Source organism: Caloenas nicobarica, chromosome 1, assembly GCF_036013445.1.
Source record: "Caloenas nicobarica isolate bCalNic1 chromosome 1, bCalNic1.hap1, whole genome shotgun sequence".
Taxonomy (NCBI): Eukaryota; Metazoa; Chordata; class Aves; order Columbiformes; family Columbidae; genus Caloenas; species Caloenas nicobarica.
Genome location: NC_088245.1, coordinates 85,897,837 through 85,921,812, shown reverse-complemented (window position 1 = coordinate 85,921,812; position 23,976 = coordinate 85,897,837). Strand labels below are relative to the sequence as shown.

Genomic DNA, 23,976 nt, shown 5'->3' with positions numbered 1-23,976 from the left:
CATAAAAATAATGAAAATTTTACACCATTAAGTCTCCTTTCAGAGGATGTCCTCAAAGCTGAATACTCAAACAGTAAAACCCAGTGCTGTTAGACTTGTCTTGAAAAGCTTAATTTGGTATGCATATTTACGGACTTCTTACTAAAAGCACTTATAGAATCTTGGCAAGGTGCTTTGAGTGGCTATCTATGGGCTTCTGTCAAAACTTTTTATATTTTCATATGAGAACAACAATAACAGAAGCAAACAAATAAGACCTATACACTTTTTGCCTGTGGCTAGCTAGCTGCAGAATCAGAGCAGATCTCATCTTGCTCAAAATGAAGCCCATATGTAGTCCTCAGAATCTCCCCATTGGCTGTCCTTGCCTCCAGACTCCTTTCATTTGGGGACAGGTTTTACTTTCAGAGTGCTCCAGTGGATGCCATGGAAAACTTTCTTATCAGCACTTGCTAGGTGTACAGCGATGTTTCCTGTCATATTTGTTTGTAAATGGCTTGCTTGGTATGTTAAAGCAAATGAGATCAGTCAAATTCTTCACCAGTCAGCAGTATAACTTGCTGAAATTAACTATAAACATTTAACCAGTCAGTATATACATTTTGTCAGTATATACAATGCCTATAGCATGTTTCTGGTTGCTGCAAAGTGATGCTCCGTGACCACCTTGACTGGAGCTGTTCTAGTGTAGCAGGGCTACTCACTCATACTCAGTTCTGGGGGGCCAGCTACTCTAAAGCCTGTCACAGCCCACCTATACTCTCTTGTTCAGGCAGAGTTTTATTTAGAAATACAGCAATTCAGGCTTCAGTGCTCGCTGCCTAAATCTTTAAAGACACATTCCTGTTATGGATGGTTCTTCAGGAGCAATGACTGGTTAATGAATAAGCACCTTTTCCACATTGTATTTTCTCCTTGTTGGGAGGTGCAAGGCACTGGGCTCGTCTCTTTTAAAGCAGTCAAACCCAAGCCCTGAAAATAGTTTTTCACATCTCTCATGCTTTTTTGCTCCAGCCTTACAACTGAGGACTGTTGAATCTGTGACTATGATGGTCCTTACCCAACCTTCTCTTGTTCTTTTTTTCCTCTCAAATGGCCTCAAGTTGCACCAGGGGAGGTTTAAATTGAGTATTAGGAAAAAATTGTTCACTGAAAGGGTTATCAGGCACTGGAAGAGGCTGCCCAGGGAAGCGGTTGAGCAACCATCCCTGGAGGTATTTAAAAGATGTATGGATGTGGCACTTAGGGACATGGTTTAGTGGTGGACTTGCAGTGTTAGGTTTACAGCTGGACTCAATGATCTTAAAGGTCTTTTCCAACCTAAATGATTCTGTGGTTCTATGATTCTATGTCTTCTGAACCCTGTCTCAATTTGGCTCTTTGAGTTACCTTCTTCTCATCAAGGTCTTTCTTCCTATCATCCACTCCCTGAAGCACAGTAGAAGTTCCTAGAACACAAGAGAACTCCTGTTACCATGATCAGCTGCTGGCAGTTGTGAAGAGCAAGTTCAGAAGGAAAACTCCATACACTCCAGCAAATCTGTGCTGGAGCACACTCTGTACTGAACAACCTCAGGTTTTAGTTGCCAACTGTGGCTCTGCTAAGGATGTGAAATAGATTTGTTTTTTAATGTTTATAACAGCCAAAAATTGAAACATTTTATTTCAGCTTTTAAAAAGAGATACATCAAAGCCAAGAATGACACCCTGACAAACTCCCTCCACAGCAGGGAGGCCCTAGGTCTTTTCAACAAAAGGCTTGTTATAAAATGGTTGTGGGGTTTTTTTCTTTGTTTGTTTTTTTGTTTTGGTTTAGTGTTTGGGGTTTTTTTTGTGGTTTGTTGTTGTTGTTGTTGTTTTTACCTGAGAAAAGAATTCCTGTGCTGTCATTTATAGAAGAAATTGGGCTGTTTGAACTAAATTCCCTGCGTTCCCTCTCTCTTTCCAGTAGAATAAGTATTACTTTACTAACCCTGATACGCAGTATGGATAATTTCTGTTCAAACAATTCAGGATTTTATGATGGAATCACCTGTACGGTAGTACTGCTGGTACAGAAGCAGATTTGTGTACACAGAGGGATTTGTTATGACCCCGAGGATTTGATGGATAACAATGGTGGTTTAACAATGTAGTTTTATTTCAAACTATAAATACTGTGTTCCTTTGGTTTCTTAACCTTTGGGCTGCATTTGTACATCATATCACCCAGCTTTTCTTTGCATTCTTAATGGCTAGGCCTTGGCAGGATTTGAAATACAAATGAGATTATCTCATGATCTCCTGACTTCAACAATCAACATTTCAATAAAAACAGCAAACAAATCAAAACTCAGATTCAGCTATGGGAAATGGTAAAACACTTATTATTGTAGTATGCCAGTCCAATGGGTATGCACAGCAGAATGTCAAGCACTAATTAGCTACAAGGTGAAGCTCCTGAGATCAGACCATTCTATGGCATTATCATTTGCAAATACTTGCAAAATTATATTAATGCTGAAGGCATCCTCAGTGATCCCACAGGTTGCAAGCTGTGGCCTTTATGGTGTCAGCTCAGCTGCATTCCTAACCTTTCTCCACCTCCTACTCTTGAATGCAAAATACATCAAACACTATTAATTGTCCAAAATTTTAAGGCTACGTTGTTATTTGTATTCATAAAGGAATGACGAGGTCCACAAGTGGCCTCTGAAACAGAAAAAGAGAGTGAGTGAAACACGTAGAAAATGAGAGGAGGGCCTGGGAGGGAGTGGGTGAAGGTCTGCAAAGAGTAAGCATATGTGCACCAAAATTATCTGGTGGATGGGCGTGGGGTTTGGAGGCTGGGGATCATCCTGGTCTGCATGTAAAGTCTTGGGGTTGTGTAGAGACACCTGCTCTCCTGGGAGACTGTTTCTGACAAAAACTCTACAAATAAGAAAGCCCTGCTCAGAGGCCTGGCAGGACTACTGACAACCGGACACATGGAGCCCCATGTGTTTTCCCAGCATCCAAGTCCTAACCTGTAACATGCCCCCTGTCAAGAGAGGGAGAAGTAAAGGAGAAGACAGATACTGCATATGGAGCAAAAATGAAATAAAGTGTGGTCATGGGGAACCTAAGAAAGAGACAGCAGTAGCACAGAATATGTACGGGCACTTCCAGTCTACAAAATTTAGAATCATAGAATGTCGTGAGTTGGAAGGGACCCACAAGGATCATCGAGTCCAACTCCCGTCCCTGTCTATGAAAACTCCACAGTTCACACCAGGTGTCTGAGGGTGTTGTCCAGTCTCTTCTTGGATACTGTCAGGCTTGGAGCCGTGACTACCTCCCTGGGGAGCCTGTTCCAGTGCACCCTCTTGGTGAAGAACCTTTTCCTAATGTCTAGCCTAAACCTCCCCCATCTTCCTGCCATTCCCTCAGGTTCTGTCATTGGTCACTAAAGAGAAGAGTTTGGCGCCTACCCTTCCTCCTCCCCTTGTGAGGAAGCTGTAGACAGCAATGAGGTCTCCTCTTAGTCTCCTCTTCTCCAAGCTGAACAAACCAAGTGACTTTAGCCGGTCCTCACACAGCTTCCTTTCCAAACTCTTCACCAACTTTGTAGCCCTCTTCTGGACACTCTCTAGTAGCTTAATATCTTTTTTGTACTGTGGCGCCCAGAACTGCACACAGTGCTCCAGGTGAGGCTGCACCGGTGCAGAGTAGAGCGGGACAATCACCTCCCTCAGCTGGCTGGCAATGTTGTGCTGGATGCACCCCAGGACACGGTTGGCCCTCTTGTCTGCCAGGGCACACTGTTGGCTCATGTCCAACTTGCTGTTGACCAGAAACCCCAGATCCCTCTCTGCAGAGCTGCTTTCCAGTGTCTCGTTCCCCAGTCTGTATGTACAGCCAAGGTTACCGTGTCCCAGGTGCAAAATCCAGCACTTGCCCTTGTTGAACTTCATGTGGTTGGTGATTGCCCAGTTCTCCAATTTGTCCAGATCCCTCTGCAGGGCCTCTCTGCCCTCGAGAGTGTCGACAGCTCCCCCCAGTTTCGTGTTATCAGCAAACTTACTAAGCAATCCCTGAAGTCCCGAGTCTAAAGACACTGAAGAGTGTCAGCCCTTGCGGAACCCCACTAGTGGCTGGTCACCAGCCCAACATAGCCCCATTTGCTATAACCCTTTGAGCCTGGCCCATCAGCCAATTGCTTACCCACTGCATTGTGTGTTTACCCAGCTGTGTGCTGGACATCTTGTCCAGGAGGATACTGTGAGAGATAGTATCAAAGGTTTTAGTGAAATCCAAAAAGATCGCGTCAACAGGCTTCCCTTGGTCAACTAGGTGGGTAACTTTATAAACTTTATATCCCTTAACACAATTACCTATATGCTTCCACCTTTCTGAGTCCACTGTATACAGTGCCTCAAACTCCCTAAACTTCAGTGTATGCTCTACTTCTATACAGGGTGCTGTCGCTGTACCCCATTGCAGTGCCCTGTTGTCCTCTGGTCTGTGTCTGATGTGATGTCCTAGTATTTTTTCACCAGCTCCTGACAGAAGGTGACTGTTCTTCCTCAAATTAAGTCTCAATGTTGTCTCCTGATAATGAGGAGGACGACTGTGGCAAAACCAGGCCCAGGAGTCCTTCAGTGCAGATCCAACTGGGTTGAGCTGAACACAGGGTGACTGCAGGCTGGTTCTTGCTGTTCGGAGGCTGTATCTGTCCAAAGGGAAAGACAGTTCACAGTGTTTTGTTCTTGGACAGGTGTACTTCTCTTTCTTTGACTCAGCTAATTTCTGCAGAACAGAGGCAGACAACTGTATTACTGTTCAGCTCTGAGCACTGAATGTGCTTTTGCATAATGGAGAGGATGATGGACTTGTGCTAGAGAAGCTCTCTACTACACATCCAACCTGACTGCAGAAGAATTTATGTCCTCAATCAACTCTTTGCTCTGCCTGTGTACCTCAAGTTCAATAATTGGTTCCCCACAGTCCAAAATAATGCCTTTAGTTTTGTTTCTCACACAATGTTTTACTTCTGCCTGGCAGCTCCATCATCTTGTTCTAGCCTTTAGTTCATTACAAACGTTTTCGAAACACAATACTCCTACTGAAAGTACAAAGTGCTTGAGTTCCAGCTGTCTTAGTTGTCTCACTTCACTTCTGAGCAATGGTGCCTTTGAACAGTCCAGTTGCTCAAATAGAGGATACCTAAGCAATGACGTCCAGTAACAAACTCTGCCAATTTAATCCAAAGTCATCCAGGCAGCTGCTTTGCTGAGTGATTAGAAGTGCAGCTCTCCCCTTCTCTGCCTCCTAATGTGTTCCAACACCAGATCGCATTCAGTTTTGTAGATCTTCTGTGAGCTAGGACTGGGTATTAAAAGCAAGTGTCCTTTTCACTTTGTGACAACAGAGATGTGACAGTTCTTACTGCTAAAGATGTAAATATCTATGACTTCCACACTCCAACAACTTCTCTTCATAGTAGTTTACGTGCTGCAGCAACTCATTGCCATAAATAGTGACACGTAAATACCAGCAGGGAAAGAACAGAAGGCGAAGCCAAGACTTAGAGTTTTCAACAAGCTGGGTGCAGTCACTCAGACACCAGTGTGGTGTCTTTATAGCTTTGTGTAGAACTTAACAGCGGTGAATGTAAAAGGATGAAATTAAGGAAAGGATCCAGGCAGAATATCAGCCAAACACTGACATACGGAGAGAACACAAAGTAGTCTTCCTGAGGATTGTGATGAAATCATCAGCAAGCAGGGCTTTGAATTAGGTTGGGCAAAATGCTGGGAAATCTGCTGCAGATAGGTAGGACTGCTTAGCAGTTTTCCTGTTCTCACCCTTTTTGATACAACTGCCAGGGCTCCCACTGGGGATACTTAGCAGGAGGAGAAACTAGTCACTAGTGTCACTAGGCACTGCTATGTTTGAACTACTATGTTTGAAATATGATGTGAAGTGGCCATCAAAGCACCTTGGCTAACAGGGACAGCAAGGGATCAGCCGCCTGAAGTTGACACCATCTCAAGGACAAGAGTATTTCACAATTTGATGGAGACATGATCTTTAGCTAGTTGGATCTTGAATGACAATTGTGTGCATGTGTCTTCTCAGGAACAAGAAGTGAAGTGAAATAGGATGTCCTGAGAAATCCAAGTAGTGTTGACAGCTGTGTAACTAGCTGCTATGTACTAGCAGAAACTGTGCCGTAAACCACCAAGTGGGTCTCTTCTGCTGCCTCATGAGCACCATCTTGCCTTCTGTCTGCATTTCTTCTTCGCCCTGAGCCTAAATTTAGGTTTATGGCTTTGCCCTCAGCTCTCCTCCCTGAAGACGGATGTGCTGTGTAGCTTCGATCAGTTTTCATAGCAATCTATTGTTATTCTCTGATCAGGAAATTGCAATCTCAATCTAGCTGGAGGACATGAACTCATTACTAGAGGACATTTGCAGAGAAGAATGAATCAAGATCTCCTGCCCTCATAAGCAGTCTTGGCAAATCAATACATTTCTCAGTCCTAAAGCTTTCCAAAGTCCTTTCTTATTTCCTGTTTAGAGGCAAGGAAACCCTGAGACTCAGTCAGAAGTGATGGAACTTCAATTTCTCATCACTGACAAAAAAATTCTAGCCCAAAATTCATATGGCAGCCTCATAAAACATTTTTCCTTGTTGGTCTCAAGCTGAGCAGTCATTTGTGCTAAGCAGACAGAAATGCAGATCAGGGAGTCCAATATTCCTTCTCAGAAAAACTGAAATAATAATCATCAATACAAAGTGCTTGAAACAACTTTTAAGGGCAAATAAGCTCAAGCAGAGGAGAAAACTGCAGTTCTGAAAACCACACATATCTGAATCCAGTTTTGTGTTTATAGGTGAAAACAGAGTGAGACATGTTTTGCATTTATAAAGTACAGAAACTAGCTTGCTGGCAGTATTTTGATGTTTTAGACTAAGTTAGTATGTTCCCAACTTGTAAAGTCAGGACTGGCCTGTGAACAGCAGGAAAAAGTATATTATATGAAACAAGGTGGTTGAGCAACCAAATCCAATGTGGTATGGCCAGAGGAATACTGAAAATGTCCTAATGATCACTTATGTGATCACAGAAAACACACGTTAGACAAGCAAAAATCAGTTATTCATGCTAAGGCCTAGTCTGAGCACACTGCTAAGAGTGAAAGCAGTAAAGACAATATGCAGCTGCGTTCCCACAGAAGCTTTATTGAGTATGTAGATGCATGAACCATCATTTGCCTGTACGCAAAAATATCAGGTCTGTTCCATGGCAATCTCTTTTGACATGACTTCTAGAGAACTGGGATGAGTTGTCCTATTGCACCAAGAGAAGCTATACCTTGTGTTTCCAGAGGTCACTTTTCAGTGGAAATATCAGCATTTATAGGTTCTTTTTTACCTTTTCAACTGATGATTGTAGCAGCTTTAACCATTCAACAGAAGTTCATCTTACTGCAACAGTGACTCTACCTAGTCCTCTAGGTACATAATAATAGGACTCCGGAAACAGAAGAGTTATCAAGCTTGATGCAAGCTCTTCTCAATTGCAGCCTGGGAAAAGGAAGCCAAACCAAAAGTTTTATGCTGCAATCCAGATAACCTGTTTCAGTTTGACTTGAGTCACATACAGGTGATTTTTCAGATCTTTGCCCCAGTAACCTTCAGAACAGTCTAGACAAATGTGTTTCTAAAGTCAAAGGAAAAAAAAAAAAAGTTCTTTTGGGCTCTCATCTAGGGTAGAAGATTACAGGAGATGTGGAACATATGGAAAACACTCTAAGTCAAACCCTTTACCAGCCCAAATATTCCCATAACCCTACAATAATAAAAATCATCTTATAATTAAGGGCTAGTTTAAGAAATGTACAGTATTTACAGCCATTAAAACTATACAGAAGATACTAAGTAATAGGAGAACAAAGTAAAGGGAAGTAAGGACAGAGTTAGGAGGTTCCTAAGCTCTTTCCTATTGTACATAACTGAGGAGTGCATCCATTTCCTCTGATATGTTGAATAGCAAATGCCATTCAGGGTGTGCCTAGACGTTCTCTTGATAACCTTTCTCCAGGCACTCTCACCTCTATCACAAGGTTAAAAAGGTTCTATCCTGTTTCACATAAAATAGTCTATTGCAGCTTATAAATGCAGCTCATAGCAGCTAATGGGCCTGTCTCCCAGCTTAGCAGGAGTCAATAATGCCCTGTGTTCCCATGAATATGGGAATTAGTTAAAAGCAGTCTTCTTAGGCCACATGAACAGATCTCAGGAGAGTGCTTTCTGTAGTATCAGAACAAGCCAAATTCAGCCCTCAGGCCAGTTTACTTCAGTTCAGGTATGAGCTGAGACCAACTAATGTCTGTTCCTAAGTTTTCATCCTCAAGACCAGGAAAACTGATATCTAGAAGGATTTTGCTCAGACTGTCATTCATGGTGTCTAGGATCAGGCCCTCCATGAGTGACCGGTTTTCAGTAAAGCCACTGGCTGGCAGTTCAACAGCTGATTGCTTAGTAGACTCATGAGCAAAAGCTGGAGAGCTCATGAGGGGGGCATGCACTATGTCACTGGGTTCTGTATTGAGCAGTTCCTGAGGGGACTCAAAGAGGGAATTTTTAAGTGGTGTGCTGTTAAAGTCCAGCAAGTCTTGGTTCTCCTGGAGGGGTATGAATGGCAACTGAAGGGTTCTCACCGGACTGAAGTCCAGCTCATGACTTCCCTTGGATAAGAATGCAGACTTCCAAGGGTCAAGGCCTCCTAGTGGGGAGGCAGTAGTTGCTGAGACTTTGCTGGGAGTGGAAGAAACTGGCAATTTGCTGAAAATCTCCTTGACTGGTGTTTTAAAAGGCCCCTCTTCCCCCTGTGAGCAACTAAGCTGCGACACATTCTCAAGAGGCTGGCATTCCTGCAGGAAAGGGGGGTCTGTCCCTAACTGGTAAGGGTCAAAGCCATTGCTTTCTGGCAAAACAAGGACAGGCTCTTCCGAGCAAGGCAGCGCTAGGCGCTGTTTTCTTCTGGATCGTCCCACTTCCAGCCTTTCGCGCCTCTTTATAACTAACGTGTCACCATTAGATGGTGACTTCAGTATGGTGAATTGTTTCTTTTCCTTTGTGGATGAGACTGGGAGGAACAAGCCTGGCTCTTCCTTTACTGTTAGGGTTGAGGCAAATGGGGACAGGCAGTCATCCAGTTGAGAGCTTTCTTCCTCCTTTATACAGACACTCTCAGGGAAAGAAGCTGATTCCTCATCAGGCTCGCAGCTGGTCTCCTTTAGGGAATGTGTTGGAGAAAATAAACGTTCACCACATTGACTCTCCTCCTTGATAGCAGCCATGGGTAAAGAGGATGACTCTTCTGTAGAGAGTGACATCTACAAAGAAACACAAGTGATATGCAGTCAGTAAGCAAGGATCTAACCCACCTAAAATGCAAATGATAGCGGAAGGAAAAAGACTGTCACTTAAGAACAGCAGAACAGTTAAGTGGAGGATCTTCAGAAAAGTAGTAACTATGACAGCTAGAGATTGATCTCTGTGTGATGTTGATACAAACAAGCCTGCAGATCACACAGAAAGGATTTTAGCTAAGTGACTGGAAGTCATGCCTTTCAGAGCACTTCTGCTATGAGGAACTTCTAGGAGTACAGAGAAAAGGAGACCTGAATATTTCTGGAAGACTGTAAGCCCTTTGATTCCTCCTTATGTGTGAAATGATATGTGTGAAAGCCTATGATTCCTCCTACATGTGAAATAATGAAATGAGTAAGGACAACTTTTCCAGAAACCAGGGAAAAAAAGAAAAGAAAAAACCCAATTTTATCAAAAGAAAAAGAGCACAGGGGAAAGAGAAATCATAGCAGGATAGAACATAAAGCAGCAGCCACACAAAGGAAAATAGGATTATGGTTAGATAGGATGGAAGTTAAAGCTTTACAATGTCTAAGCATCCAAGATCAGTCAGTGAGATGCAAAGAGAAAGACCTGTTTAATAGCCGTTTTGCTTGAGCCCAGAATAACTGGGAAATCCAGAGGATTAGCAAACAGCAGATTCTGAAAACCTCTGGGAAAGACTGCATGCAAATAAATGCACTTTCAGAAGAAGTTCCCTATGCTACATGTCTCTTCAGAGCTACCAAAAATCTGAATGTTCTAGGGGCAGAACAAAGCCATTCTCCCATTCTTATTTCTTCACATCCAAGCAGTAGAGAAAAAATTTTCTTGACCAATCCACAGAGCTCTCTCCTCTACTGAATTATAGTAACATCCCTATAGCAAGTCAACTAGCAGGTAATAATCACCCTAGAGACAGAAAAGAACAGAAAGCATTGTCACTGGCTAGTTCCTCAATATGAGCTTAGTTTCAGAGGAACCATATGAACAACAGGGTCCACAAAAGGCAAGTAGTATAGAAAAGAACACAAACACCACCCCCCCCGCTCTCCCCCCAAAAAAACCAAAACCAAAAAAGCCCACGCAGACAAAAGAACCAAACAAAAAACCCTCAGAAAAAAAGAAACCAACCTTTGGAGCAATGCGCACACGCTTATTGCTCCGGAAAGTCTCTGAGCTGTTGAGGGATGCTCCCTGTGCCATGGGTAGAGGAACCTTCATAGAAGGCTGCAAGACAAGAGGCTGACTCAAAGGAAACTGGATTGGAACCAGGTAGGAGTTGATGCGAGGAAGCAAAGGCTTCATCTTTCGGCCTGGAATGGAAAAGAATGAACTTTCTAGCCTCTTGCCCTTCCTCTACAACCTCCCGAAACCCAGGCATCTAACAGGAAGTCCTTCTAAATACCCCAAAGTAAACATCCAAACAGAGATAGACCCACCTGACTTCACTGCTAATTTGGAGGACACAAATCCCAAGCCAGAAGGTCTGATGAACAAGAAAATAGTCCTTCATACAGATACTAGCCCTCAAGTTGGGGCAAGCTCTGCTCTCACTCCATTTGAGTACCCAATCCCCTCCATCTTCCCAGCACATCCTCTCTCAGACACAGCAATGCTGCCTTCAGCTCCAAACCTGACAGTAGGAAGCCTAAAAGCTGCCAAACCTGGATAACAGCTGCCACTTAGGGCAGGGGTGTCAAACTCATTTTCACTGGGGGCCACATCAGCCTCGTGGTTGCCTTCAAAGGGCCAAATGTAGGAGTAGTTACATTTATACAGTTCTAAAATTACTTTTGGCCCTTTGAAGGCAACCGTGAGGCTGATGTGGCCCCCAGTGAAAATGAGTTTGACACCCCTGCCTTAGGGTATCTGGGAGAGTGCTTCAGATTTATGGGACTGATTCTCTTTGGCCTAGGCTGATGTAGACACTCACGTGCATTCTGGGGTTCAGCTTTGCTGCTGTTGCTTCCCATGGTCTTCTGAGGATCAGGAAGATGTCGCTTTTGCTTCTGCAGTCATGGTGAAATAAGAAAGAGGAGAGGGAGAAAAGAAAGAGATTTAAAGAGAAGAATCCATCTTTATTCTGTTGCCTCATTCAGAACTGTGAATCCAGAAACCTGTGTTGCACTAATACAGAGAAAGCAGCTGTTAGGACCAAGCACTCAGGCCAGCTTTATCTCTGTACGACTTGATGTTTTGCAGCCATGCCATCTCAAAGCCAGCTGCCAACCAAAAGCTGTGTAGAAAAAGATGGCATGACAGAGCTGCTCCAGTTGCAGGCTTTACTGCAGAAGTGACCTGATTTCAGTGCCTGAGGAAAGCGAATAGGATAACTTTATTGTATATTGGATCTCTATACAAACTATAGACCAGATAAATGTTCAAGTGGAATAGCACAGGCAACAGAGGAATCAGAAGTCTAAGCAGATGGAAAGAAGGCCAGGGTTGTAGTTGTGACAGAAAAGTGACTGGCTGCTTGCAAATCTGTCATTGTTAACACTGGCAAATGCAAGAGAGACAGTAAAAAAGTTCATCCTTCTGAGAGTCACAATGCAGCTGGATTCCAAAATGAAAAAGGAGCACAGAGAGATCCTATTATCTCTGGATCTGAGCACTAGAACAGATTGGGACTGCTGCCATGGAGATGAAGATTTTACAAGAAATCTGTCTGGACCTGTTCTCTGAAGTCTGTTGGTACCCACTGCAGCCCAGTAGCAGGCTTCTAGAAAAGCCGCACAGCTCTACCAGCTGTAGAGAGAGCATATTATCTGAAGGCAATTAATCTTTGGCTTAACTTCTTTCCCCAAAAAGGGTGTGCATGGAGCTATATGACCAGGTGCAGTAGTGACCCAGTCCCCCTCCCCAAGCCTCTTGTCCTTTCCTTCAGTGACTGGCAAGAGAAGAATGGAAGCCCAAGCCCCGAGCCAGAGGGTAAGTCTTACTGATTCAGAGTGCTCAGGCGATGTTGGTGACCCCAAGTCCAGTGGCTGGTGGCAGCAAGGCATTGAGAGGGAGAAAAATAAGATGAAATTATCAACCAAAAGGGAACAAATGGGACATTTTAACCTTGTATAATCTGAGCAAACAAGAGTCAGTCTGCCCACCCACTGCAGAAAACACAGAAGAATCTAACCACACCTATACCAGACTGACAAGCTCTGTTTCTCCCTCAAATTGGTACTTCCTGAAGTACCGAGTTGGGATAGAGCAATTCCATCCAATGACTGTCTAATCAAACAGCATAGGAACTCCTGGTCGACTTCAGTGGAAACCATCTTGCTAGGAATTTGAATCAGACCCATGGAAAGAGGTTGAACAAGCTCACTATTATATTTGGCACACCACCTGAAGAATAAACATCCCACAGAAGCTCCAGTTCATATGCACAGCCACAGCTCCTTTCTTTCAAATGCAGAGCTTGTCTGTTTGTCAAGAGAAGTGACTGAATCCAGCACAAAAAGGCTGATGTCAAAGCAACTTAACTTTCCTGTTAAAATAAGGTGCATATGGCTAGTGTGTCACTTCAGAACCGGATAGCCTGTCCTGTTTTCTTTGCATAAGGCACTCACCTTAAATACCTGGTCCAATGTCAGGCAACGGTTTGCATCAGGGTGAATAGTCCAGAACGAGATTTTACCATTAGCAGATGTCTCACGGACAAACATATCATGAAGGGACAGGTTGTGCCGAATGGAGTTCTGGGGAGAAAGGAGTGAGGGGGAGGTTGAAAAGTGGTAGTTTTCTTATCAGCACGGCAGGGCCTACCTGAGACATGACTGCCTGGCAGAGGGATTACATTCCAAAATGTTGACAACATGGACCTTCATATTCACTACCTACCCAGCCAACTCTTACTCTATTTACTCTTGACATCCCTGTTCTTACTCCAGTGATTAAACATCCCATCATCTTGCCTAAGTGGAATGAGAAAAGGGATAGAAGAAGTGGAACAAGGAACATATGAAATGAGAGGGTATTTGAGGTGGGGTGTTTAAATTAATTTCCATTTTGCTCTGCAGGCCAGGGAACAACTTTTCATTTTCATCCAGAAGGCTTATGATAATGTCACCCTGTGGCCCACAGCAACTAGATTGACTGCTTGTTACCTTCCAACCTGGCTTAGCCACGTGTTTAAAATACGGGAAGTGATCCTCAATCCAGGTATAGATGTCCTTCAGAGTCATACGCTTCTTCTCAGTGCTGTTGATGGCAAACTGGATCATGGCCATGTAGGAGTAAGGAGGTCGTTCCGACACTGAACCCTGCCATGAGGGGGAGGAGGTGGCAGTGGCAGTAGGAATAGCAGCAGCAGTAGGATCTTCTTCAGTCTGAGAGACAGAAGGAATAATACATGAGTGCTCACAAAGTTGACAAGGATCACAGAACATTCCTGGATCCTCCAGGTTCTGCTATTCAAATCAGTAAAGGCCAAACATAGGTTACTTAAAGATGGTGATGCCTAGTTCTTGCAAGTCTTCTGATCCACATGGATTACCTCCTTATCAAAAGTTCCAGCGCATACTCTGTTGTCTTCTCCTACTTACCTTGATTTTTTCCTGCAGAGGTATCTGGTTCTCTTTCTCTGTGTCTCCCTTCACAGAACAGGGACTTAGCCCATCAGATCTCATCTTCCCCAGCCACTGGATGTTAGTGAGACTATCGTCCAACACAGAACTCATTGTCTCGCCACTGCCTGTTGGGACAACAAGCCCATAGCTCTGCTTACTCACAAGTAACCCTCTTCCCCAAAAGGAAGGCATACTTCCAAAAGAAGTATCTCTGTCTCAAGATAGGGACAAGATGGTATTGCAATGCTAATGTTTTTTGTGGAAGGAATTCAACCTTGAATCTGCCCAATTTCTGAAAAAAGCTGCAGCCTTAAGAACAAGCATTCAAACCAGACTGCTGCTCTCAATCAAAACAGGACAATGTTGATTCAGTACTTCAATAATTCAAGTATTTTTAGGTAAAGGATGAATCTAGTATGCAGAGGCCAAGGAAGGTGGTGACAAACTCCAGCTGGAAGACCTAGCACAGTACCCAAGTCAGAAGCTCAGGTGACTGCAGGTTTTTGAAGTGCAGCAATGAAAACTAATATGGTTTTGTCATTTTTCATTAGGTTGGTTGTAGAAATGCAGCTATTGCAGCTGTCTACGTGTTCCTGGCAGACAGTACTATACTCTGGGATAAGACTTACTACAGCCCAAAAGCTACATCGCTATTTTAAGTTGCAAATACAAATTTGATCTGAGCAATGTTTCAAAGTAAAATCCATCCTACTTCTAACATTTTTTCCACAGCTTCACGAGACGGCCAAGAAGGAAACAGACTTGCCGCTTAGTTATTAATGAATGGGAATCATCTCTTTTTCCAACTCTAGGGCTGTTTGTTTTGTCACTGACTAGGGTACTCTATGTTAGTCTTGAATTCATCTGTAACCCTTTTGCTAAATGAAACTTAGCATTTTGTTCTTCTAGACTCAACTTCCTAAAGCCAGCCCTTTCTTCCCCTAGCACTAAAATTTTGCTTTGCTGTACACCTTTATATGCCATCTCTTCCACCAAAAATATATCCACTAAGATACTTCAGATTTCACTACATATGCATAGCTATGTAGATTATTAGAACCAAATCCACAGCTATTCTGTAATTAACAAAAATAGGTTTCATTACTGAATACTGAGATCCAAGTACTACTCTCATTGGCCTACTTCACATCCCTTTGTCTATCTGTCAAGACAAAAAAAAAAAAAAAAGGTAAAGATTACATACTGTTGCTCTCTTGTTCCTGTCCAAGCACTAAATCAAGTCCTGAATGGCAGAGCATTGTCCCTCCTGCAAGACCAGGTGTCTGTCTAACATTCTTGTCTCTTTCTTGACCACCTGCAGCCTTGGTTGCCACACTGGGTTTATTCTCTGATGGGAGATACTGTGATGGTGTTGGACCTGCTGAACGAGACGCGCTCTCACTGCTAATGAGAATGAACTTGTTGGGCCCATTGTTGCCACATTCTTTTCCTTTTGCTGTCAGTGCCTCTATGATGCTCTGGATATCAGCATTCGTAGGGATGGCCACCACTTGTGTGTTGGGCATGGTAGGATGGTCAATTATCTTTATTCCTGCTGGGAATTTCTGCAGGGTACCATTCATTTTGTCTCTGGGTTGGCTGTTGTGTCGGTCCTCCTGGCTGTGCTCCTGCATAGGAATCTTTTCATCCTGACTACTGCTCTCATCTCTTGCTGAAGTACTGGATATGTCTTTCTGTGGGAGGGTCAGTTTCCGTCTTTTGAGAATTAAGGGCCTGCGAGGGCTGGTCCTCATTATTGGTCTATACAGTCACTCTCCATTGAAAGGGACACGAACAAATCCTGCAAAATACAAGATTCAACATAACAGTGCAGAGGGCAAGAACAGCTAGGAAAGGTGCAGCAAACCACTATGAGTCTCCCACAGAACACACATTCTCAGTAATTGCTACGAAGCTAGAAACAATGAAGGAAAAATCAAAAAGAAAAGCACTTAATAAGGTTGACGAGGCTAATAGAAAGTAGTACTGTATCTCTTTTTCCAAACCTTGTGTAAGCAGAATGAGAAGCATATTTGCAACGTAGATAATTTGCATCACAAGTTGGGAGCCAGAGTACATAACAATGAAGAAAGCAAGCACATGTGCTTTTCAAAAAAGGAGACTAAGACTGGCATCAGCCAGCAAGCCGGAGGAAAAGCTAGAATATAGAAATAGCAGTCCTGATTTTTATGCCTCATTGCTGTAACCAGCAGATCAGGCGACCTGAGAGAAATGGGAATTTAACAGATGCTTTACAATCTGGGAAACAGAGATTATCCTGAACAATACAAAGGCACATAATAAATGCAGCAAAAGTTAGGTGCTTTAAAATAAATGTAAAGTAAAGGCTTTAGTAATTCCTTCTGCAGATTTGTCGAGAACCAGATAAATTCATCATTTGACAGAATAGAATTTAAATGTAAAACTTCAGGACAATTTATATTTTAAAGCAGAAGGCAGAGGAGATAAAATTCAAAGATATTGCTTTCAAGCTAAGATGTAGAGTGTCCCTTCTGAGAACACCACTTATAAATATGCCATTGAAGATTTAGGTGGGGGCTGTCTCTTGCATCAAATTAAACCAGAACAAGAATACACAAATTGTGCTTATAATTTATCATTAAGGATGGCAGGCAGAATAGAAACAAATAACAAACAAAACAAAACACCAACCAAACAACAAACAAACAAATTCTCAGTGGGAATCACCTGCATAGATACAAACTAGAAAGAGTGCAGCAGATAAAAACTATGTGCAGGGAACAGACAGCCCTAAAATTAGGTGCTACCCAGCAGCCAGAGGCCACCAACAGCTCAGCATTACAAACAGGCACACATGTGGCCCTTTGCAATCTGCTCCACACTCTTAGAGAGAGATCACTGGAAGACAACGACAGAAGAATCACCCTCAGTCAGCCTCAAAAAGGTTGCATCCCTGCGGGAGTGAGCCACTTCCTAAGAAGGCCTCGAGCTGCTACCACCAGTACAGGCCCAAGAGCAACCCTGTGTCCGCACGGCCCCGGGGGTGCTAAGAGGGAGTGTTAAAGGGCTCCTGGCTCCTTCTTCACCCGCTCCAATCCCAACCCTGCCGCGCCCGCCGGTGAGTCCGTCTACTCCCTCACGGCGTCCCCGCGCCAGCTTGAGCCTAGACGTTTCCCTCCCCCAGCCGCCCTCCGCTCTTAACCCGGCTCTCGCGAGGTTGCCGGCCCCTGCCTCCGGCCCCTGCCTCAAGCAGTAGCGGAGAGACACCGGGGAGCGAGAAGTGGTGGTGGGTGCTGGGCGCTGGTCACAACTCACCGACTCCCCAGCCAGACAGCAGGTAAGGAGCGAAGCGACAACTCCGACGCTTCCGGACTCTGCTGCCGTTCGCAGAAGAGATCGTTTCCCGGTTTGAATTTGGCGCCTGGCGACTCCTTGGCACCACGTGATGACCTGGGCCAATGAGAGGGGCGGAGGGGCGAGACCAGGCCAATCAGTTGCGGCGGCGGGGGATACGGATGTTGCGGTGGCCTGGGAAGAGCTGGGGTTGTTTGGAAGTTGTTGGGTCTATACGGTTTTAGCTGCGCGGTCGTATCGCCCTTCTTCGGAGCCTTTGCTCATCTAGTGCTTGAGGTGCGGGCCCTGCCCTAGGAGAGCCGCCTCCACCTCGGTAGAGGCAGCCCCGGGAGCTTCCTTGTGTCTCGCTGACTCGGGCTGGGAGCCCTGCCGTGTGCCTGAGCACCGGTCGCTGACCTTGGGTAGTCCCTCGTGAAAAGCTGACAGGGCTCCACCGTTTAACGGGCGTTGCGGCTGTATCTAGCCAGAGGAGTTCGCAGGACTCCCTAAGGAGGCCGCGTGTTTGGTAAGCAGTCAGGCTGCTGCAGTCTCATGTATTTGGTAAGATAATGCATTTCTGAGAAAATGTTCTCTTTGAAGTTTCTTGTTTGTGCTAATCTGTTTCTGAATGGAAAATTAAATTAAATGTAATTTCAATTAAAGCTTATTCACTAGGTGAAAAAAAACATCTTGCAAGACATGTAGAATACAGGAGGGAAATGTCAAGTATGTTCTGTATTTAAAAACTTAAAAAATCCTGAAATTAAAAAGTATGGCTAGTTAGCAACTAGAAATGGAAAGACTTCCAGTTATCTTGGCCCTACAATACATCTTGGCAGTACTAACAATTTTACGGGTTAAATTGAAAAAAGCAAACAAGCTTTTATGACTGTAAGTTCCTAAACCATTCTTTTCCTGTGACTAGACTAGATATTCAGCTAATATGAAGAAATTATTTAAGGTTTTTTTGGATAGATGATGACATAGGTGGTTCAGTAGGTCAGCTACTCCCATTCCAATTCTTTTCTCCCAGTGGCTTGAATTTCCTTAAAATTTCAGTGGCCAAGCCTATTCTAAATATAGTTGGTTCTATATTTCAGTATTTTAGTCCGGCCTTATCATAGATGGATGTCTTTCAAATTACTTCTGAAATAGTTTTATGAAGAAAAATGCCTCTGTGTGTTTGCCTTTGTTGCGTATTTAAAATATGTGTTTTCATAAGAAACAAATTTTTTCCAGTAACATTGAGTCTTTCTCAAAGGCCAATTCAGAACTCCTTTTGCTGCTGGAACACTTGCTTTGTTTGTGTTTATGTCTCCCCAATGTATTTGGCTATTAGCTTTAGTGAAACTTTAGAGCATTTATCTATTCTGCTGTGCATTTCTAAATCTACCTGAAATTTGACAGAAGGTCAAACTGGTAGGACAAAGTCCGTATAGAGATGTGGACAATGTACTGATGCATAAATGTTTTACTTTTGTTAAAAACTAGATCTGAGGTTTCCAAACATGTTTGTCTTCAAGTCCATTTATTTGCCTTCTACAGATTTGAGAACTGTTTAGCATCTCCTTGGGTGCTTTTCTCTTTCTCCAACTGGCTCTAGCAAGCACCATGAGGTTTCTAAGTGTTTTTACCAAATCTTTTGATGCCTCCGAAGAAGAAATGTACCCACAAATCCAGGAAGGCAGAGCTGGTATTCCTTGAGAGGCCGCAAGAGGGACCCGTCCATTGCTATGAAACTCCACTACGTTCGGCCGAGAATCCAAGACGAGTCCCTACAAAATCTGTAGACCGGAACACCTCTGCTGCCTGGGTTGGTATAGAATATCCCACGGTGATAGTTTTTAAGTTTCACCCGTATGTCTCGAGAGAAAGCTATCTATCCTGGATACTGAAAATTAGTAGCACAGACCTGAATTCACTGTAGCTGCCTAAAGCATAAACAAGTGCTTTTGAAGTTGCTTCACATTTGAAATACAAATGCTAAGTTCTTGGTTATTTGAAGGCATAAATCTGTGTGCAGTGTATACTGATTAGTATGACTATTTGTCTTCTGAAAAACTATTTCTCATCAGGAAAATACTTTTCTATGGCAAGTGAAAACGCACATAATAAACATTGGGGACATTTTTTTTATCGCCTTGCTTCTTGAAATAACTGAACTCCAAATATTACATGTTAAGGTACTAAACGTTTTGTTTAAATCTGACACTGCTGAATTTAGAGAATACTGGCTTTCACTTCAGGATTATTTGTTCTAACCTGCCCTCTTTCATTCTGTGTGTTTTGGGTAGTTTCTCTCTGTATCATTCTTCTAATGGGCTCCTTTTCTGGTCTGAGAAAATATTCCAGGGACTGTTTGCAGTGTCCTAAGGTATTCCTTATATCATGTAAAGTTTGGGGGGGTTTTTTGGGTGTGGTTTTTTTGTTGTTGTTGTTGTTTTTTAAGCAAACAAGTGCTGCAAAGACAGTTCCTTTACAACAATAGTCATCACCTAGGGGAACTCTGTTCAAGCATTATTGCTGCTTGACTGTCTGCCCTTCTACAAAGCAGGCTTGGGAAGTGTTGGTTTCAAACCTGCATGAAACATTCCTTTGTTCCTGGTGACATGGAGTTATTTTTGTGATGCCTTAACTTTGAAGTAGCATATGTTCAAATTTTTTTTTATATGCTTGAGGCAGTTAGCTTTATGGTTTCTGAAATATTAAGTAAAATAACTACTGTTAATAAGCATTCTTTCTGTTTGGAAGAGGTGGAAATGCCCACACCGGTACTCAGCTTCTTGATTCCAAACATACAGTCATTCTAAAATTTGTCTGAAGCTATCAGCACTGAAACTGTTAGATATTTTTGAATTTGAAAATCCTGGTAGGTTTGTAACTTCTTGAAGCATTCTCTGCAGAGTTTCTGTTGACTTGTTTCAGTGGCAACTGATTTTCTGCTCTTTTTTTCTTGATGTTATCTAAGTTTTTCATACCTTCTTGACTACTAGGTTCCCACATTGGTAAAGCCTACCCTACATGTCCTCTGAAGCCAGGAAATCATATCCTCAAAGTCAGTGGTTCACCTATGTTCTTTTAAGTATGTGCCAGGATACAATTGTCAGGGAATCATTTCTTTATTCCTGCACAAAGGCTTTGCATTCAAACAGTTCAGTTGTACAGCAGAAAATCGCTATCCTTAATTAAATTGCACTTAGTTTTCTTGAGGGACTAATGTAGTAACTTAGGAATGCTGAAAGGGATCTGCAATTATCATAGCTAGAACCCAGTTTGGTGTGCTCTAAGGAAAAACAAATTGCAAGAAGTGGAACCTGATTCTTTTTGTTTATACCCAGAAACCATAATAAGGATTTCCAAGTTTTGAGCAAGAGTCCAGATTCTTTCAAATAAATATATATTGTTGAGCTTTGACCATCTTCTATAGAAAGCTGATTTTAGAAGTGGCTTTTGGCTGATTTGTTACTCAGGAATACAGAGTCTAACTATATTTTGAAGTAAATATATTTTGGGGGAACAGTCTTAAAGCCTTATTAACATAATCTAAGGTGATGGAGCTAAGCGGGAATTCTTTAAATAACTTCGTATTGCTCTCAGTTCAACTTGCTCAGGGAGACTGAGGACGTAGTTCATTGAATCTATTCAGAGTTGTGCTAAGACGCAGAAAAAAAAACAGGATCCAGGTTTGAACTGTTTTAAATCTACAGGGGTTACAGGAGTAGACACCAGTTAGACTTTTGTTTAAAACTCAGATCTTGAGTACTTAAGTTGCCAGAGAATAGCTCACTTGCACCCCAATCACTTTTCAGAGAAGAGTGGCAAAACATGATGAAGTTCAGAGGTATGTCCTGCTTAGCAGCTGTTAGTGACAATTCTCCTAGCTGTAGACCAGATTACCCACTTAATGAACATACTAAAAAAAGATTTGATAGGTGAGGGAGTAGAATCAGGTTGGCATTCCTTTTGTCTGGAGAATAATTTTTTTTTATTATTATTACTATGTCTTTCCCTTCAGGTGTGTCCACAATTTGAAACAAGTAAGTCGGTGGTGTTGAAAGCTTGCCAGAAGCAGCATTGTGGTCCTCATAAATGCCAGAATCAGGATGTCAACCACAGTTTGTTTCATGCAGGAGGAGCTTGTCAAAGAGCTACAGCCTGCACATTTCCTTCTTTAAGTTTCAAGAATCCAGACCGATATGCAGTCCACCCCTTGGATCATCCAAATCACTCAAGGAAGAACACACAGCGCTCTCACAGCCAGCCCAAAAACGGGACAACAGCAAAAGCCAACATCCAGGTGAATAGTCTGGAAAACTGTAGTGAAATACCTTTGTTACCTGCTCTTCAGCCTGTGGAGCCAGAAGTCTATAGTCCCCCAGATGTAGGCACTCCACAGGTGCCTTCCATAACAAACTGGAGATGCAGCAGCACTTTACCACAACTAAGTAGCCATGCTTGGCATCCAGAAAAAGAGCTGGCATTCAGTATTGATTCCTGTGGGAGAGGGGAGTCAGCAGCAATACTAGTTACAGATACTCCCGAGCATGAGTATGGAGTAAAGGTTACTTGGAGACAGCGGCCTCATCTAATGAAACACCTGCAGGAAAGGGGGAAGCTGGGTGCTGCTGATGTACTGGTGAAGGCAAACCCTGAGCTCTCAAGAAGGCAGGCTGACATCTAACTTGGTGGGCAAAGACACATCGAAATAGGAAATGTTACTTTCAAGGACGAAGAGGGGACATGACTTAAGCCAAGCCCTGTGTTACAGCTGGCTGATCCTCCTGATGAATGCCACAAAGGTGCAGGGGGTATTTTCTTGGGGATGGGGGTATGTTGGGTCAGGCTTCCTTGGGGAAGGGGGCTCTGAAAAGAGCTTTCTAAGCGACGCGGCTTCTTGTAGGAGTTGTTACTCCCACTCCGGACAAGACAGATGGCAGACAGCACCACACCCTTGCCCTCAAGCTCCCTTAGCCGCTTCCCGGCGTCGCTGGCGGCAGAGACCCGCCCTCGCCCCACGGCGCGGGGGAAGGGGGCGGGCCTGGGCTCTAATCCGGCGCAAGCGGCCCTCGTCCTGCTTATGTGCGGAGCTAGGCCCACCCCGCCGGGAAGCGCCGTGGCCAATAGGCGGCCCGTGTGCTGCGCCTTCAACCAATGGCGCCGCACTTCAGTACCGTGTTCCGTTGCCAAGGGTAGCGGTGAGGCCGGGGCTGGGCGCGGCGGCCGGGACCCATAGCAACAGTGGGGCTGGGGATGGAGGGCGCGAGGGGCCGAAGTGGCCCCATCGACGACAGGTAAGAGGGGCCTGGCACGGCAGTGGGCGGCAGGAACCCGCGAGTGCCTGGCCTAGGCTCCTGCCGGCGGGCGGGCGCAGTTTCGGGGAGGCGACCTGACCTGGGGCTGCGTGCAGCTCTGCCTTGCATCAGAAGCGGCGCCCCGGCCGCGGAGCGCCAGGTGGTGGGTTGAGCGGCCGCAGCGGGGCCTGGGCGGGCAGAGCCGCCTGTGGCTGTGTGGCGTCACCACGGCTGCTGGCGGCTGCACGTGCACAGGGCGGCGAGCAGCGGGGTGAGCAACTGCCGGGTAACGTTGCGCTGTCGGGGCGGTGGTGCGCTCGTAACACCCGCTTCCTGCCCGCGCCTAACAGCTGTGTAAAACCCGATTGTACTGTATGCGCTTAATTCTTCGACATTATGTATTATGTATGCATCATCTAAATATAGATTGAACTGGGTTTGTGTGCTCTCGGTTCACTCTGCTTGTTTCTAGGTGTTGCTATGAAGCATTCTTGCGATGTTGTTATGCTCTGCTGTTCCTGATTAAGCTCTTGGGGTCTATGGTAAAATATTCCATATGCCATTGCAAAGGGAAGGGGAATGACTGCATGGAACTTAACAGATGTAATAGGAAAAACAGCTGTCAACTTTGGAGCAGAGATTTTGGAAAGAGATTATGCCTGTGGCACTCGAATAGCTCAAACCCCAAATTATTTGAAGTCAAATGTGAGGATATAGGCAGGCAGTGAAAATGGGCTTTGACAGAATCAGTGTGATTGTAAAAGCACGGGAAAAAATATCTTTTGGGCCTCTGGATAGAGAAGGGAAGAGCAAGTAAAGAGAGAAACCTAAACCTAAAAGTTGGATTATAGTGAACACAGAGTAGAAGAGAAATGGTGTTTATTTTTGACATACACTTGGTAGTTTTAGTTGAGCAACAGGCAATAGAGTTAGAAGGGGTCCCGTAGTTGCTTGAGTCAACCCAATATGCTGTGAAATATTAGAAGATGATTCTTTATGCAGACTTCAAAGGCTGGGATTTGTATATCAATTCTGGAAACAATTTTTTAAAAACAGATGACCAGATGCACGTAAATGTCCTTGGATAGGTATTAGACATCTAATTTTGTCAGAGTTGAAGCTACAGGAAATGATGCATCTTTTCTGGTAACAATGGTACTAGTAGAATTTCTTTCTACTAAGAAACTTGTTTTGCATACTTTTATGGGTGCATCACAGAACTAGCCTAAAAATGTGATACATAACTGGCAGTTTGTAGCAATGAAGATACTACCTGTAAAGCTAGAAAAGAGCTGTACTGGAGAGCCAGTTGTCTTTTGTGTGTGTGTGTGTGTATGTGTCTTCCTTGGTGTGAAATACTTTTACTATTGAGCAATACGTAAAATACACATGAAGATATAAAAAGTATTTTATTTCT

The 23,976-nt window shown here is 43.8% G+C and overlaps 3 protein-coding genes across 4 annotated transcripts in view; 2 read left to right on the top strand and 1 right to left on the bottom strand.

The window, feature by feature from the left end:
* Positions 1-8,319: 8,319 nt before the first annotated feature.
* FOXM1 (forkhead box M1) lies at positions 8,320-15,707 on the bottom strand. The gene is made up of 8 exons (XM_065649016.1): positions 15,158-15,707; positions 13,930-14,078; positions 13,492-13,713; positions 12,955-13,083; positions 12,328-12,372; positions 11,319-11,394; positions 10,517-10,698; positions 8,320-9,366 (listed from the first exon to the last, which is right to left on the bottom strand). Exons 1-8 carry the CDS (start codon positions 15,705-15,707, stop codon positions 8,320-8,322), a joined length of 2,400 nt encoding a protein of 799 aa, XP_065505088.1.
* A 3,206-nt stretch (positions 15,708-18,913) lies between these two features.
* Positions 18,914-21,949, top strand: RHNO1 (RAD9-HUS1-RAD1 interacting nuclear orphan 1). The gene is made up of 2 exons (XM_065636442.1): positions 18,914-19,081; positions 21,284-21,949. Exons 1-2 carry the CDS (start codon positions 18,914-18,916, stop codon positions 21,947-21,949), a joined length of 834 nt encoding a protein of 277 aa, XP_065492514.1.
* A 524-nt stretch (positions 21,950-22,473) lies between these two features.
* TULP3 (TUB like protein 3) overlaps positions 22,474-23,976 on the top strand; it is a 34,575-nt gene continuing 33,072 nt past the window's right edge. Inside the window, exon 1 of one of the 2 annotated variants that reach the window (XM_065651853.1) lies at positions 22,474-22,559. In XM_065651853.1, coding sequence (XP_065507925.1) covers positions 22,519-22,559 — 41 coding nt within the window. In that variant the 5' untranslated portion in view covers positions 22,474-22,518. The remainder of the gene's footprint in view (positions 22,560-23,976) is intronic. The other variant, XM_065651845.1, reaches the window with a different exon arrangement.